Source organism: Amblyraja radiata, chromosome 2 (assembly GCF_010909765.2).
Source record: "Amblyraja radiata isolate CabotCenter1 chromosome 2, sAmbRad1.1.pri, whole genome shotgun sequence".
Lineage (NCBI taxonomy): Eukaryota > Metazoa > Chordata > Chondrichthyes > Rajiformes > Rajidae > Amblyraja > Amblyraja radiata.
The window spans coordinates 110,444,094-110,456,855 of record NC_045957.1 but is presented as its reverse complement, the minus strand read 5'-3'; the positions used below and the strand labels follow the sequence as shown (position 1 = coordinate 110,456,855).

Sequence of the window (12,762 nt, the reverse complement as noted above, 5' to 3'; positions counted from 1 at the left end):
ACCGAGATGAAGAAAACTTTTTTCACACAGTGGTGAATCTCTGGAATTCTCTGCCACAGAAGGTAGTTGAGGCTAGTTAATTGGCTATATTTAAGAGGGAGTTAGATGTGGTCCTTGTGGCTAAGGGGATTGGTGTATGGAGAGAAGGCAGGAACGGGATACTGAGTTGGATGATCAGCCATGATCATATAGAATGGCGGTGCAGTCTCGAAGGGCCGAATGGCCTACTCCTGCACCTAATTTCTATGTTTCTATGATATGGGGAGAAGGTTGGCACGGGTTATTGATTGGAGACGATCAGCCATGATCACAATGAATGGCGGTGCTGGCTCGAAGGGCCGAATGGCCTCCTGCGCCTATTTTCTATGTTAGTGTTTTTTGAGTTTTCATTAATTTTGTTGTAATTTTCATTTTTAATTTGTCTTCTCGACCACCAACCTTTTTTTTTCCCAGTATTGATGCCTACAGATCGCAAAGAATTAAAAATATTGAGCGCCCTTCAGTGAAACAAGTCATTGTCCGTAAAGAGGATGTTTCTCAAAGACTTGAAGAGAAAATTAATGCACCGCCAAGTTCAATTAGCATAAAACAGAAGATGAAGGTAATGTCTTAATTGCAAGAAGACTATGCCATGCTGGACACTACATCGACCTAAATGCCTCTCGGGTTATGAATTTTGAAATAACAACATTAAAATTCAGTGGAAAGAAAATAACTGGAGTTTGCTGTATTGAGTTTGGTTTGTGTTCTTTGAGGTGACATTTTCTGTCAATGTGCGCAGTAAAATCCTTCCATTTAATAATTTTTTTCTCGTATATTAATTTGTTTCACTTTATTATTCCAAGAATCTGAACAATGAAATAAATATCCAGCAAAGTGTTATCCACCAGGCAAGCCAGGCTTTAAACTGCTGTACAGATGAAGATCATGGAAAAGGATCTCAGCAGGAGGCCGAAGCTGAGAGGCTGCTACTGATTGCCAGTAAGAAATGCAACACAAAAGATTAAGTATCATTTCAGAATTTACAATTTTCTTAAATACAAAGTTGACATATCATGGCCTCTGGAAAGGCTTAAGCGCATTTAAACCAGAACATGTATGAGCAGTGGGTACACAAAAATGCTGGAGAAACTCAGCAGGTGCAGCAGCATCTATGGAGCGAAGGAAATAGGCGACGTTTCGGGCCGAAACCCTTCCTTCGCTCCATAGATGCTGCTGCACCCGCTGAGTTTCTCCAGCATTTTTGTGTACCTTCGATCTTCCAGCATCTGCAGTTCCTTCTTGAACACATGTATGAGCAGTGATTGAGAAGTCATGCTATATTGCATCTGCCGTTAGGAAAATTTTCAATATATATAATTCAAATTAATCTGCCTGAATTCACTAGTAGTTATGAATGTATTAGGTATTCAAATAACAGCAAATTGTTCTTTTTATATAGTAAGTGCAAACAATCCCTTTGTTACGGTCATTTGGATTATGGAAACTCAACCTAACAGAAATGACAAATCATTACCAAAAAATCCAAGATGTGGAATAAAATTTGTTCTTATGGAATTTGTGTATGGGCTGGGGGGAATTAAATAAATTAGCACAGAATGGCAAAAGAAACAACAGATTTTGTCTATTTTGTTTTTAACATATTTGATATATGCTTCGATAATACCATTGGCTTTTTTGCACAGTTTGTTCAGTTTCCTAGCAGTTTATTTTCAGGAGTTTGCATTTTATTTAGCGTAAAATGTCTAAAACTGGACCATGAACATTAAGTACAGTTTAATTTTAGTTTAGAGATACAGCGCAGAAACAGGCCCTTTGGTCCAGCAAGTCCACGCCGCCCAGCAATCGCAGCACACTAATGCTATCCTACACACACCAGGACACAGGGAGAACGTACAAACTCTGTACACACAGCACCTGTAGTCAGGATCGAGCCCGGGTCTCGGGTGTTGTAAGGCAGTCACCGTGCCACCCTGTTTGTATGCTTAAACAACTACTTATTTATTTATTAAGTATTTATTTAACCTATGTTAACTATATTTGATATGCGTTAAAAAGTGTGTGCCTCCATTCAAACTAACGATGGAAGATGATGAGCATCTGCAGCCGCTTGTCTCCAAACACAGCCGCAAGCGACTTAACTGACTGCTTGTCAGTTTCCAATGCAAATCTCTTCAGTGGCCCCTGCTGTGAACGAATAGTTGTGATACTCATCCCATAGGAATGCATCTCCACTTATAATATTTGATTCAATGGGAACTATAGAAAATCACGATTTCTAAGAACGCAACACATGGGGATAGCCTGCATTTAGATGATCGTTATCAATATCATGCTTTTTCAAATAATGTGATTTGGCCAGGTTATTTTTTTTTCTCTGATGTGCATAAAGATTGGATTCTTTAATTTGTCTATTTTGCTTCATTTTACATAGGTGAAAAGAGATTGGCACTTCTTGCTGAAATAAACAAATTAAAGGGTGAAGGAGTACCTGTAAATAAGAGAGGTGGCCACGCAGCAAAATCAGCTGGTGAATTTGCTCCATCTAGAGGCTGTTTTGCACTTTCAGACATCCGCCTTCCTTTAAAGGCAGATTTCATCTGTTCAACAGCTCAGAAAACGGGTAGGACTAATTTTCCTGTTAACTTGGAACTTGCAGTTTGCTGTTAATAGACCAATGCACCTGACCGGTTGTGTACAAAGCCACAACGACTGTCTTTAATGAACCCATTCTCTTATGATGGGCGTAAATCCTATCCCAAGGAATCCTCTCCAGTAGCTTATCTTGCTGCAATTTCTCGGTTAAACTGCATCAATCTAGAAATTTGACTGGTCAATTACAGCTGTTGTTCATTCTTCCTCCTTTCAAATTTTGAACACTCACTTAAAGGATATATCATAGAAACATAGAAATAGAAAATAGGTGCAGGATAGGTGCAGGAGAAGGCCATTTGGCCCTTCGAGCCAGCACCGCCATTCGTGATCATGGCTGATCGTCCCCAATCAGTAACCCGTATGAGGAATATCATTCTTCATACAGCGCTCCTTCTGAGCAGCTCTGTTAAATAAAGCTTGTCTCTGACATGGGTCACAGTTGTGCGCAGGGAACCAGGCAGATGTGCTTAATTTCTTACACAGGTGATCCCTGGTGCTCAAGTACACCTCTATGCACATATGCGTAGAAGAGATAGGAAGTGATGAAAGGCAAACTGCTTCCCATCTCTTCTCCCACTCTGTCTCCTTGGATCCACTCCTGCTGCTGCTCATGCTTTGTTCTCCTTCAAAGAAGGCACAAAGCATTATCAATTGTCATTTGAGTGTTATTGACTTTTGCGGTGGTAGTACTAAGGCTGCAACAATTGTTGATGAACAGTGTCACCCTTTTGCATTATTTTAACAGTGCAGGTCAGTTTCTGAGAATTACTGGTCAGAATCACTGTTTTGTGATTCAATGGCATCATAACTGCAAAATGGATTTTGGCTGGTATATAATCTTGAGACTATGTATTAAATTAAGTAATGAATGCAACTGTAAGTCAGTGAAACCGTTAAATTATGTTGCTTTATACTTGAATATCAGCAGTTAATGGAATACAAGGTAAAATAAGTACTTGTGGTTTTAACATATTTATTTTAAATTTGTTTTAATCATTTAGATGAAAATTACTGGTGCTAGTTAAGTAAATAGATCCTTGGAAAATACTGGATATTCATTGTTTCAGTTGAATAGTGAGCATAGTTTTTAAAAAAAAGTTTTATTTTGGCAAGTGCATTTTAAACATATAGGTTATTAATCTCTTTCAGATGTTACCAACTACTATTTTTTCGTGCTAATTAAAGCAGGAGCGTTAAATATAGTGGCTACACCATTGGCCTCCATCCAAAATGCTCTCAGTGGCGACGCTATTAGTTTTCCCACAAAGTTCACTCTGTAAGTAACAGACATGACAAAAATGGTTTCCACTTGCTTTTCAAAATTTAACTAAAACTCTTTATTAGCTTAGGGTTATAAATTAGTTTGTATTCAAGTTATTGGGTCAGCTGAGCAAAGGTGTCATGCAACTCTGATTAAAATGACCTGTTTAAAGTTGTGCTTTCCTGTAATCAAAGGAGCAATGCCACTTGTACAGCTTTCAATTAGTTTATTTGTGAACTATAAAAAGCTTAATTTTTATGCTGTAATCTTGTGCTTTAGTTGTGATTTAAAACAATTCTGACTGCCAGTTCACACGATTAGGGATCTGAAAGCAAGCAAATGGACTTTTAACCTTTTATTCAAGATCATACTGTAAGTTAAAGTTCTCTGAAGAAAGTGCCTTATTATCATTAATTGAATCTGGTTTTAGAAGCTAATTTCTTTTTTATGGGAATGAATGTGCTTTAAATTTGTTCTATTTTTTTTTTTTTAGGCAAGATGTCTTGAATGATTTTGAAATTGAGATAGAGGTTTATTGTCTGGTAAGTTACGATAAGGCAACCCCTGCACTATAGGGTGGATAGACACAAAAAGCTGGAGTAACTCAGCGGGACAGGGTGGAGTTGTGTACTTAGTACTTAGTAAACGCCCCTGGCGCCATTTTTCATAACCCAAAGTCACATTATCTGCACGTATGTCAAGAAACGAGACTGGGCAAAACATTTATTTTGTTGATTTTTTCTCTTTTTTTTCCTTGCATACAATTTAAATACATTTTATTCCGTATCTCAAATTATTGGGTAATAGGTATTGATTTATAAATTCTGTCTGAGCGGATTTCTATGAACCAGATGGCAGTAATGCAGAGGTCACCTGAAATAATTCTCAAAGGAACAATCCTTTTGCCATTTTTCTGACTGGTGTTTTTATTTAGGCATTGCACCGGGAGAGTGGCATTACAGAAAAGAAAAAGAAACCTACCAAATCTAAGGTAAAGGGAAAGTTTTGCATTAAATTGGTTCCATTTCTTTTAATAGTTTCAGTAGCTATAATGCATGGTGATCAGGTGGGATGTATATAAAATTACTCGGTGAAATTCATGGTAGAGAAAAATTTGACTTCAAATTGCATCTAAGAATATGCTAGAAAGTGAGAAACTAAATTTTGCTTAAGAGTTGAGATTTAGGCCTTGAAACATATTGGTTCTTTTTTTGCTTTTCCCATCAATCCATGAAATTTATCTCGCATTTAACAATACTATATCTTAAGTTGTTCAGTCTTCATTTTGTACAATTTGTTGTTGCAACAGAAATTAAGAAGCAAGGAAATAATTGCTTTGAGCTGTAACAGCATATTTCTTGCAATATAGTCAAGTTTCTGCATTTTTATGGTTGATATGGTATAGCCTGAATTTGCCTTCGTATTGTCTGTTCCATTTAGACAATTGGATTGTTTGGAAACAATTTGTAGGGTCAGAAACTGTTAGTCTTTTTTTTTAAATTCTGCCTAGAATAAGCCAGCTAAATATATTTTCTTTTATAGTTTCTATGCAAAATGTCTGCACTTCATCTGGGAGTATTTCATTACTTTCGAGAACTGATTTGTTCTTTGGTATGATTATAACATAATTTAACAATATAACAAAGTTCACCTCTTCTGCTTACACTTCAATAACAAAACCCCAACTTGATGTACTCAATTTCTGACACGCCTTCAGATGACGATGATTCAGAGTTTTAGTTTGCAAGTCACGTGAAATGAATGGGTGGAAATCACGCAGCGCTTCTTTATAGGGTTCTTCAGATTAACTGCAAATGTGTTTAAAATGTATCAGAAAGTGAACTTTATGAAAGTGAAAGTAAATGCTGCCTTTGAATGTTAAAAATGTAAATTAAAACTGGCAAAAGTCTTATGAACCTCTTGCTGTTTCTCAATATGGTGGCACCGTTTTGCTCATCTCATGTTTGATTTTTAACTTTCTGGTATCAATTGGTGGTATTTATGGGACACTACAAACATCCTTGGCGGGTATCCTGGGATAGATGTGAAAAAATGGAAGAAATATCTTTGCATTTGATTGCCATCCACTACAATTACATACAAGATTCGAGCCTGCACCGCCATTCAATATGATCATGGCTGATCATCCACTCAGTATCCTGTACCTGCCTTCCAAGAATTTTGACAGCCTCCGTGTGTTTAAAACGTTCCAGAAACTCCGTTCCACCAGATATGGCTTGCCATCGATATTAAAACTCAAGTCGATAACTGCATTTCTGAGAATGTTGGGATGAGCTATCTGATGAAGAAACTCTGTCAGAACATGGTAGGAAACTCTTATAATGGGAATGTAACTTTCGCACAGGTTAGTGTGAGATGAAACTGGAAAACGTGGAGAATATCCAAGTGATTAGCATCGAGTATTAGAAGTGATGCTTGATTCCATCTAAACCCACCACTTCTTAATATCGGATTCATGACATTTATTGTTTTGCTATCCCCACATATCCCTTATTTTGTCGACTGTCATAACTGTTCAAGAAGGAACTACGGATGCTGGAAAATCGAAGGTAGACAAAATTGCTGGAGAAACTCAGCGGGTACGGCAGCATCTATGGAGCGAATGAAATAGGCAACGTTTCGGGCCGAAACCCTTCTTCAGACTGCTGGATTAAGCGAGCGAACTCCTGAGTATGCCACAGTGGCTACAAATGCAAGGAATACTCTTTCTTGAGTATTCCTTGCAAGGCAGGCACGGGTTATTGATTTGGGACGATCAGCCATGATCATAATGAATGGCGGTGCTGGCTCGAAGGGCCGAATGGCCTCCACTTGCACCTATTTTCTATGTTTCTAACTGGTGATGTCCATGAATCGCAGACTTCAAGCAGTCATTGCATGCAAAGGATATGCATAAAAATACTAAACATGACTACTTTCATTTACATGACATTGCTGTGTCCCAAACAATATGGTGCCCTGAAAAAAAAAAAAGTGGGGGGGGGGGGGGGTGGACACCATGTATAAACACTGCTGTAATTTCTACACGGTGAACCCAAAATGTATAAAAATGGCCTTTATTAAAAATTGACAATGTGCACTTAAACCACGTGTGATTTTTTTCTATTACTAATCTCAAATTGTGGAGTACAGAGGCAAATAAATGTCCCAAACATTATGGAGGGCACTGTACATGGATTTGGAACGAAACAAATCAACCCAATACAATTCATTTAATTTATTAAATGCGTATTATCTCCAGCCAAACCTAGTTCTCTCCATACCCCCTGATCCCTTTAGCCACAAGGGCCACATCTAACTCCCTTTTAAATATAGCCAATGAACTGGCCTCAACTACCTTCTGTGGCAGAGAATTCCAGACATTCACCACTCTGTGAAAAATGTTTTTCTCATCTCGGTCCTAAAAGATTTCCCCCTTATCCTTAAACTGTGACCCCTTGTTCTGGACTTCCCCAACATTGGGAACAATCTTTCTGCATCTAGCCTGTCCAACCCATTAAGGATTTTGTAAGTTTCTATAAGATCCCCCCTCAATCTTCTAAATTCTAGCAAGTACAAGCCGAGTCTATCCAGTCGTTCTTCATATGAAAGTCCTGACATCCCAGGAATCAGTCTGGTGAACCTTCTCTGTACTCCCTCTATGGCAAGAATGTCCTTCCTCAGATTAGGAGACCAAAACTCTTCGCAATACTCCAGGCGTGGTCTCACCAAGACCCTGTGCAACTGCATTAGAACCTCCCTGCTCCTCTACTCAAATCCTTTTGCTATGAATGCTAACATACCATTCGCATTCTTCACTGCCTGCTGCACCTGCATGCCTACTTTCAATGACTGGTGTACCATGACACCCAGGTCTCGTTGCATCTCCTCTTTTCCTAATCGGCCACCATTCAGATAATAGTCTACTTTTCTGTTTTTGCCACCAGTGGATAACCTCACATTTATCCACATTATACTGCATCTGCCATGCATTTGCCCACTCACCCAGCCTATCCAAGTCACCTTGCAGCCTCCTAGCATCCTCCTCACAGCTAACACTGCCCCCCCCAGCTTCGTTTCATCTGCAAACTTGGAGATGTTGCATACAATTCCCTCGTCCAAATCATTAATATATATTGTAAATAGCTGGGGTCCCAGCACTGAGCCTTGCGGTACCTCACTAGTCACTGCCTGCCATCCTGAAAAGGACCCGTTTACTCCTACTCTTTGCTTCCTGTCTGCCAGCCAGTTCTCTATCCACATCAATACTGAACCCCCAATACCGTGTGCTTTAAGTTTGTATACTAATCTCTTATGTGGGACCTTGTCGAAAGCCTTCTGAAAGTCCAGATATAACACATCCACTGGATCTCCCTTATCCATTCTACTAGTTACATCCTCGAAAAATTCTATAAGATTCGTCAGACATGATTTACCTTTCATAAATCCATGCTGACTTTGTCCAATGATTTCACCACTTTGCAAATGTGCTGCTATCCCATCTTTAATAACTGACTCTAGCAGTTTCCCCACTACCGATGTTAGACTAACTGGTCTGTAATTCCCCGTTTTCTCTCTCCCTCCCTTTTTAAAAAGTGGGGTTGCACATGTTTAGATTGGCTGAGTGAGAAAGACAAGATTTACGCAGATATTCGGTAATTGTCACATCTGTAATCAACTAATCTATATACTTAAAACTCTGATCTTGGATGTGTGTGTGTGTCTGTATAATCCTACTGCTTGAAAAAAACAACGCTCTACTGGTAACATTTTTACACATTTCTGTAGAGATTTATCCCGTCAAGTCAAAAATCGCTTTATCTGAAGAATTCATGCATTATTTCTCCAGTTATTAATCAATGTTAAAAAATGCCAAATAACTTAGAAATTCATCTGGCTATGGCTGATGACGTCACAATGGCTGCACGTTGTGTTCACTGCTGCGAGTGACGTCGCTCGCTCACTTTTTGCAACCCGCTCGCTCGCCCGGCTCCCCTCCTCCTTTCTTTCTCTCTCTTCCCCCCCCCCCCCCGTGTGTTTGTGTGTGTGTGATGCTGCAGGCCACCACCAACCCGCAACCGCGCGTTGAAGGGACGGGACCCAATGGGTCCCACTTGGTCTAGTATATTACTAAAATTCTGTTGGTATGAGTGCGAGTGTGTGAAGTTTCAAAACTCCTCCAAAACGGTACACGATAGCACTAATTTTTGGGTCACTTTACTCGCCATTGTCCTGGGATGTAAAAGAGACAATTTTCGTTCGGATTGATGTTATATTTTACGAGTTATTGACATTTAAAACTTTACAAAAAGCACCTTTCAACACTTTTTTTCACTTCCCCTACCTGTCATCGCGTCACAATGAGATCCCAAATTGCAGTTACATTAAAAACCGTGATTTAAAAAAAAAATCAATTTTAAACAAATTCTTCCGTTTTCATTAACAGCTAAAATTGTGTTTAGGTTTCTTAAAGAAAAAATGCGATTTTCATTGAGAATTCCATTAAAAAAAAAAAAGTAAATCGTGATTTTCATTGTGGGGGTTGGGATGGGGAGATGAGTGGGGGAGCAGGGGGATAGAGGAGAGGCTAGGGAGGGGAGAAGGGTTGAGTGTCTGACGGTATCCGCGCGTGTGGAGGGTATCCGGGGGGGGGGGGGGGGAAATAGGAGTGGGACCTGAGGCAGAACTAGGCCTCTCCCTCTCCCGGCCGCTCAGCGCATCCAGACAATGCTCCTTGTGTACTTTGCTTTCATCCACCATCAGTAGTAGTAAGTATCTTTGACTGCTTAGGATACGCACTGGATTTATGTGCTTAATTTGTTTTTCCAATTCCCTCTCCTTTAAGAGCTGTCTTTAAAGCCTATATTGTAACTAAATGTTAAATACTTCAATAAAGGTGCTTTCTCTTCTAGTTAGAAGGTCAGATACCAGTAGGAGTTAATATTTTTCCTCCCTTTTGATGGAGATCAAGATTGGCCAGCAGTTGCACCATGTGTGTTGGTCAAATATTGTAATGCAAAATATTTTATAACGGTGTAGTAGACACTGATACTAGTATATTGAATATAATGATTGTTGGGGAGCTGCCAGTAGCTGGAGAATAATGAGCAGAAGATTCTTGGTTTGAGTATCCAAGTGTGGCTGACATTGGGAGTTGTACAAAATCACGAGAGGACTAGTTAGGTTATTCTGATAAATTAGTTATGGTGGCGCAGAGGTAGCGTTGCTGTCTTGCAGGTTTGATCCAGGGAATGCTGGGATGGATAAATATATGGACGAGAGATAGCTGGGTGAGAACAAGATGCAGAAGCCACTTGCCTGTAGAATTTGGGAATGGAAACTTGGGAAATAGTACCTTATTTTTATTAAGCAGTGGGTATCGAGGGTTTAGACTGTAGTGGGAGGAAGGAACTGAAGGGAATCCACATTAGTCAGGAAATGGTGTTAGGTAAACTGTTAGGACTGAAGGCAGATAAATCCCCAGGGCCTGATGGTCTGAAAGGAGGGAGAGAGAAAACTGGGAATTATAGTCCAGTTAGTCTTACTTCGGTAGTGGGGAAGATGCTTGAGTTGATTATTAAAGATGTAACAGCAGCACATTTGGAAAGCAGTGACAGGATTGGTCAAAGCCAGCATGGATTTATGATGGGGAAATTATGCTTGACAAATCTAGAATTTTTTGAGGATCTAACAAGTAGAATGGATAAGGGAGAGCCAGTGGATGTGGTGTATTTGTACTTTCAAAAGCCTTTGACAAAATCCCACACTAGAGATTAGTGTGCAAAATTAGAGCACATGGTATTAGAGCATATGGGGGGTAGGGTATTGACATGGGTTAACTGGTTGCCATACAGGAAGTAAGGCGTAGGAATTAACAGGTCCTTTTCAGAATGGCAGGCAGTGACTAGTGGGGTGCCGCAAGGCTCAGTGCTGGGACCTTGGTTATTTACAATATATAGTAACGATTTAGACAAGGGAATTAAATGTAACATCTCCAAGTTTGCGGGGTGGCAGTGCGAGCTGCAAGGATGATACTATGAGGCTGCAGGGTGACTTGGATAGGTTGAGTGAGTGAGAAGATGCTGTACAATGTGGATAAATGTGAGGTTATCCACTTTGGTGGCATGTACAGGAAGGCAGATTATTATCTGAATGGTGCCCGATTAGGAAAAGGGGAGGTGCAACGAGACCTGGGTGTGCTTGTATGTCAGTCACTGAAAGTAAGCATGCAGGTACAGCTGGCAGTGAAGAAAGCTAATGGTATGTTGGCCTTCATGGCGAGAGGATTTGGGTTTAGGAGCAAGGAGGTCCTACTGCAGTTGTACAGGGCCCTGGTGAGACTGCATCTGGAGTATTGTGTGCAGTTTTGGTCTCCTAATTTGAGAAAGGACATTATTGCTATTGAGGGAGTGCAGCGTAGGTTCACCAGGTTAATTCCCGGGATGGCGGGACTGACATTTGATGAAAGAATACGTCGACTGGGCTTGTATTCACTGGAGTTTAGAAGGATGAGAGGGTATCTTATAGAAACATATAAAATTCTAAAGGGATTGAACAGACTGGATGCAGGAAAAATGTTCCCGATGTAGGGGGAGTCCAGAACCAGGGGGGGTCACAGTTTAAGGGTAAGTGGTAGACCATTTAGGACTGAGATGTGAGGAAAAACTTTTTCACCCTGAGAGTTGTGAATCTGTGGAATTCTCTGCCACAGAAGCCAGTGGAGGCCAATTCACTGGACGTTTTCAAGAGAGTTAGATTTAGCTCTTAAGGCTAACAGAATAAAGGGATATGGGGTAAAAAGTAGGATCGGGGTACTGATTTTAGATGATCAGCCATGATCATATTGAATGGTGGTGCTGGCTCGAGGGGCCAAATGGCCTGCTCCTGCACCTATTTTCCATGTTTCTATAAATGGCATGAAAAAGATTTTGAGAACCTCAGACGATTCCTGTACTACACTATTAATTAAATCGTGCATAAGTCAATATAACCTGAATTAATTTATTCTTCTTGCAATTAACCTTTTATCATACCAGACAAATCATTGCAGAATAATATTTAAGATAATGTTGATGATTGCTAATCTGTGTGTGTTTTTGGTGCTATTATAATCCACATCAAGTAGCAAAACTGGCTCTATATTTTCATTAGGTATCAATTAAATGCTGAATTAATACTTGATGCTTGCATTATTGTTTTTTCCTTGCTTATTCACTTTTATTAAAATTAAATAATGCTGGAACAGAAAGGAATAAGGGGTTTTAACCAGTCATTGGGCGGTACAATGAGCTGCTGCCTCTCAGCACCCGGGTTCAATCTTTACTTGGGTGCTGTCTGTGTGGTGTTTGTACGTATTTGGAGTGTAGGAGGAAACCGGAGAAACCCATGCTATCATGGGGAGAACATACAAACTCCGTACAGACAACACCAGTAGTAAGAATCGAACCCGGGTCTCTGGCGCAGTAAGGCAGCAACTCTACCACTGCATTGCCACAACTAATTAATCCGATTACCCTAACTAGTCCTCCCGTGATCTTATAAATTTCTATAAGATCACCCCTCGGCCTCCTGCACTCCCAGGAGTAAATTCCTAGTCTACTCATCCTCTCCCTGTAGCCCAGGCCCTCAAATCCTGGCAACATCCTTGTAAATATTTTCTGCACATTTTCCAGTTTAACAATATCTTTCTTATAACACGGTGACCAGTCCTGAACACAATACTCCAGAGGTAGCCTTACCCATGTCTTATACAACTGCAACATGACCTCCCAACTTCTATACTCATAACTCTGATGAAGGTCAATGTGTCGACAGTCCGGCCATTCACTGTGTAGGTCCTGTCCTGG

The 12,762-nt window shown here is 40.1% G+C and overlaps 1 protein-coding gene across 1 annotated transcript in view; it reads left to right on the top strand.

Annotated features, from left to right (window-relative positions):
- anln (anillin actin binding protein) overlaps positions 1-12,762 on the top strand; it is a 75,091-nt gene that overhangs the window by 48,567 nt on the left and 13,762 nt on the right. The window contains exons 13-18 of the mRNA XM_033013404.1: positions 454-601; positions 846-981; positions 2,435-2,623; positions 3,805-3,931; positions 4,410-4,458; positions 4,851-4,907. Of these exons, the coding sequence (XP_032869295.1) occupies positions 454-601; positions 846-981; positions 2,435-2,623; positions 3,805-3,931; positions 4,410-4,458; positions 4,851-4,907 (706 nt within the window). The remainder of the gene's footprint in view (positions 1-453; positions 602-845; positions 982-2,434; positions 2,624-3,804; positions 3,932-4,409; positions 4,459-4,850; positions 4,908-12,762) is intronic.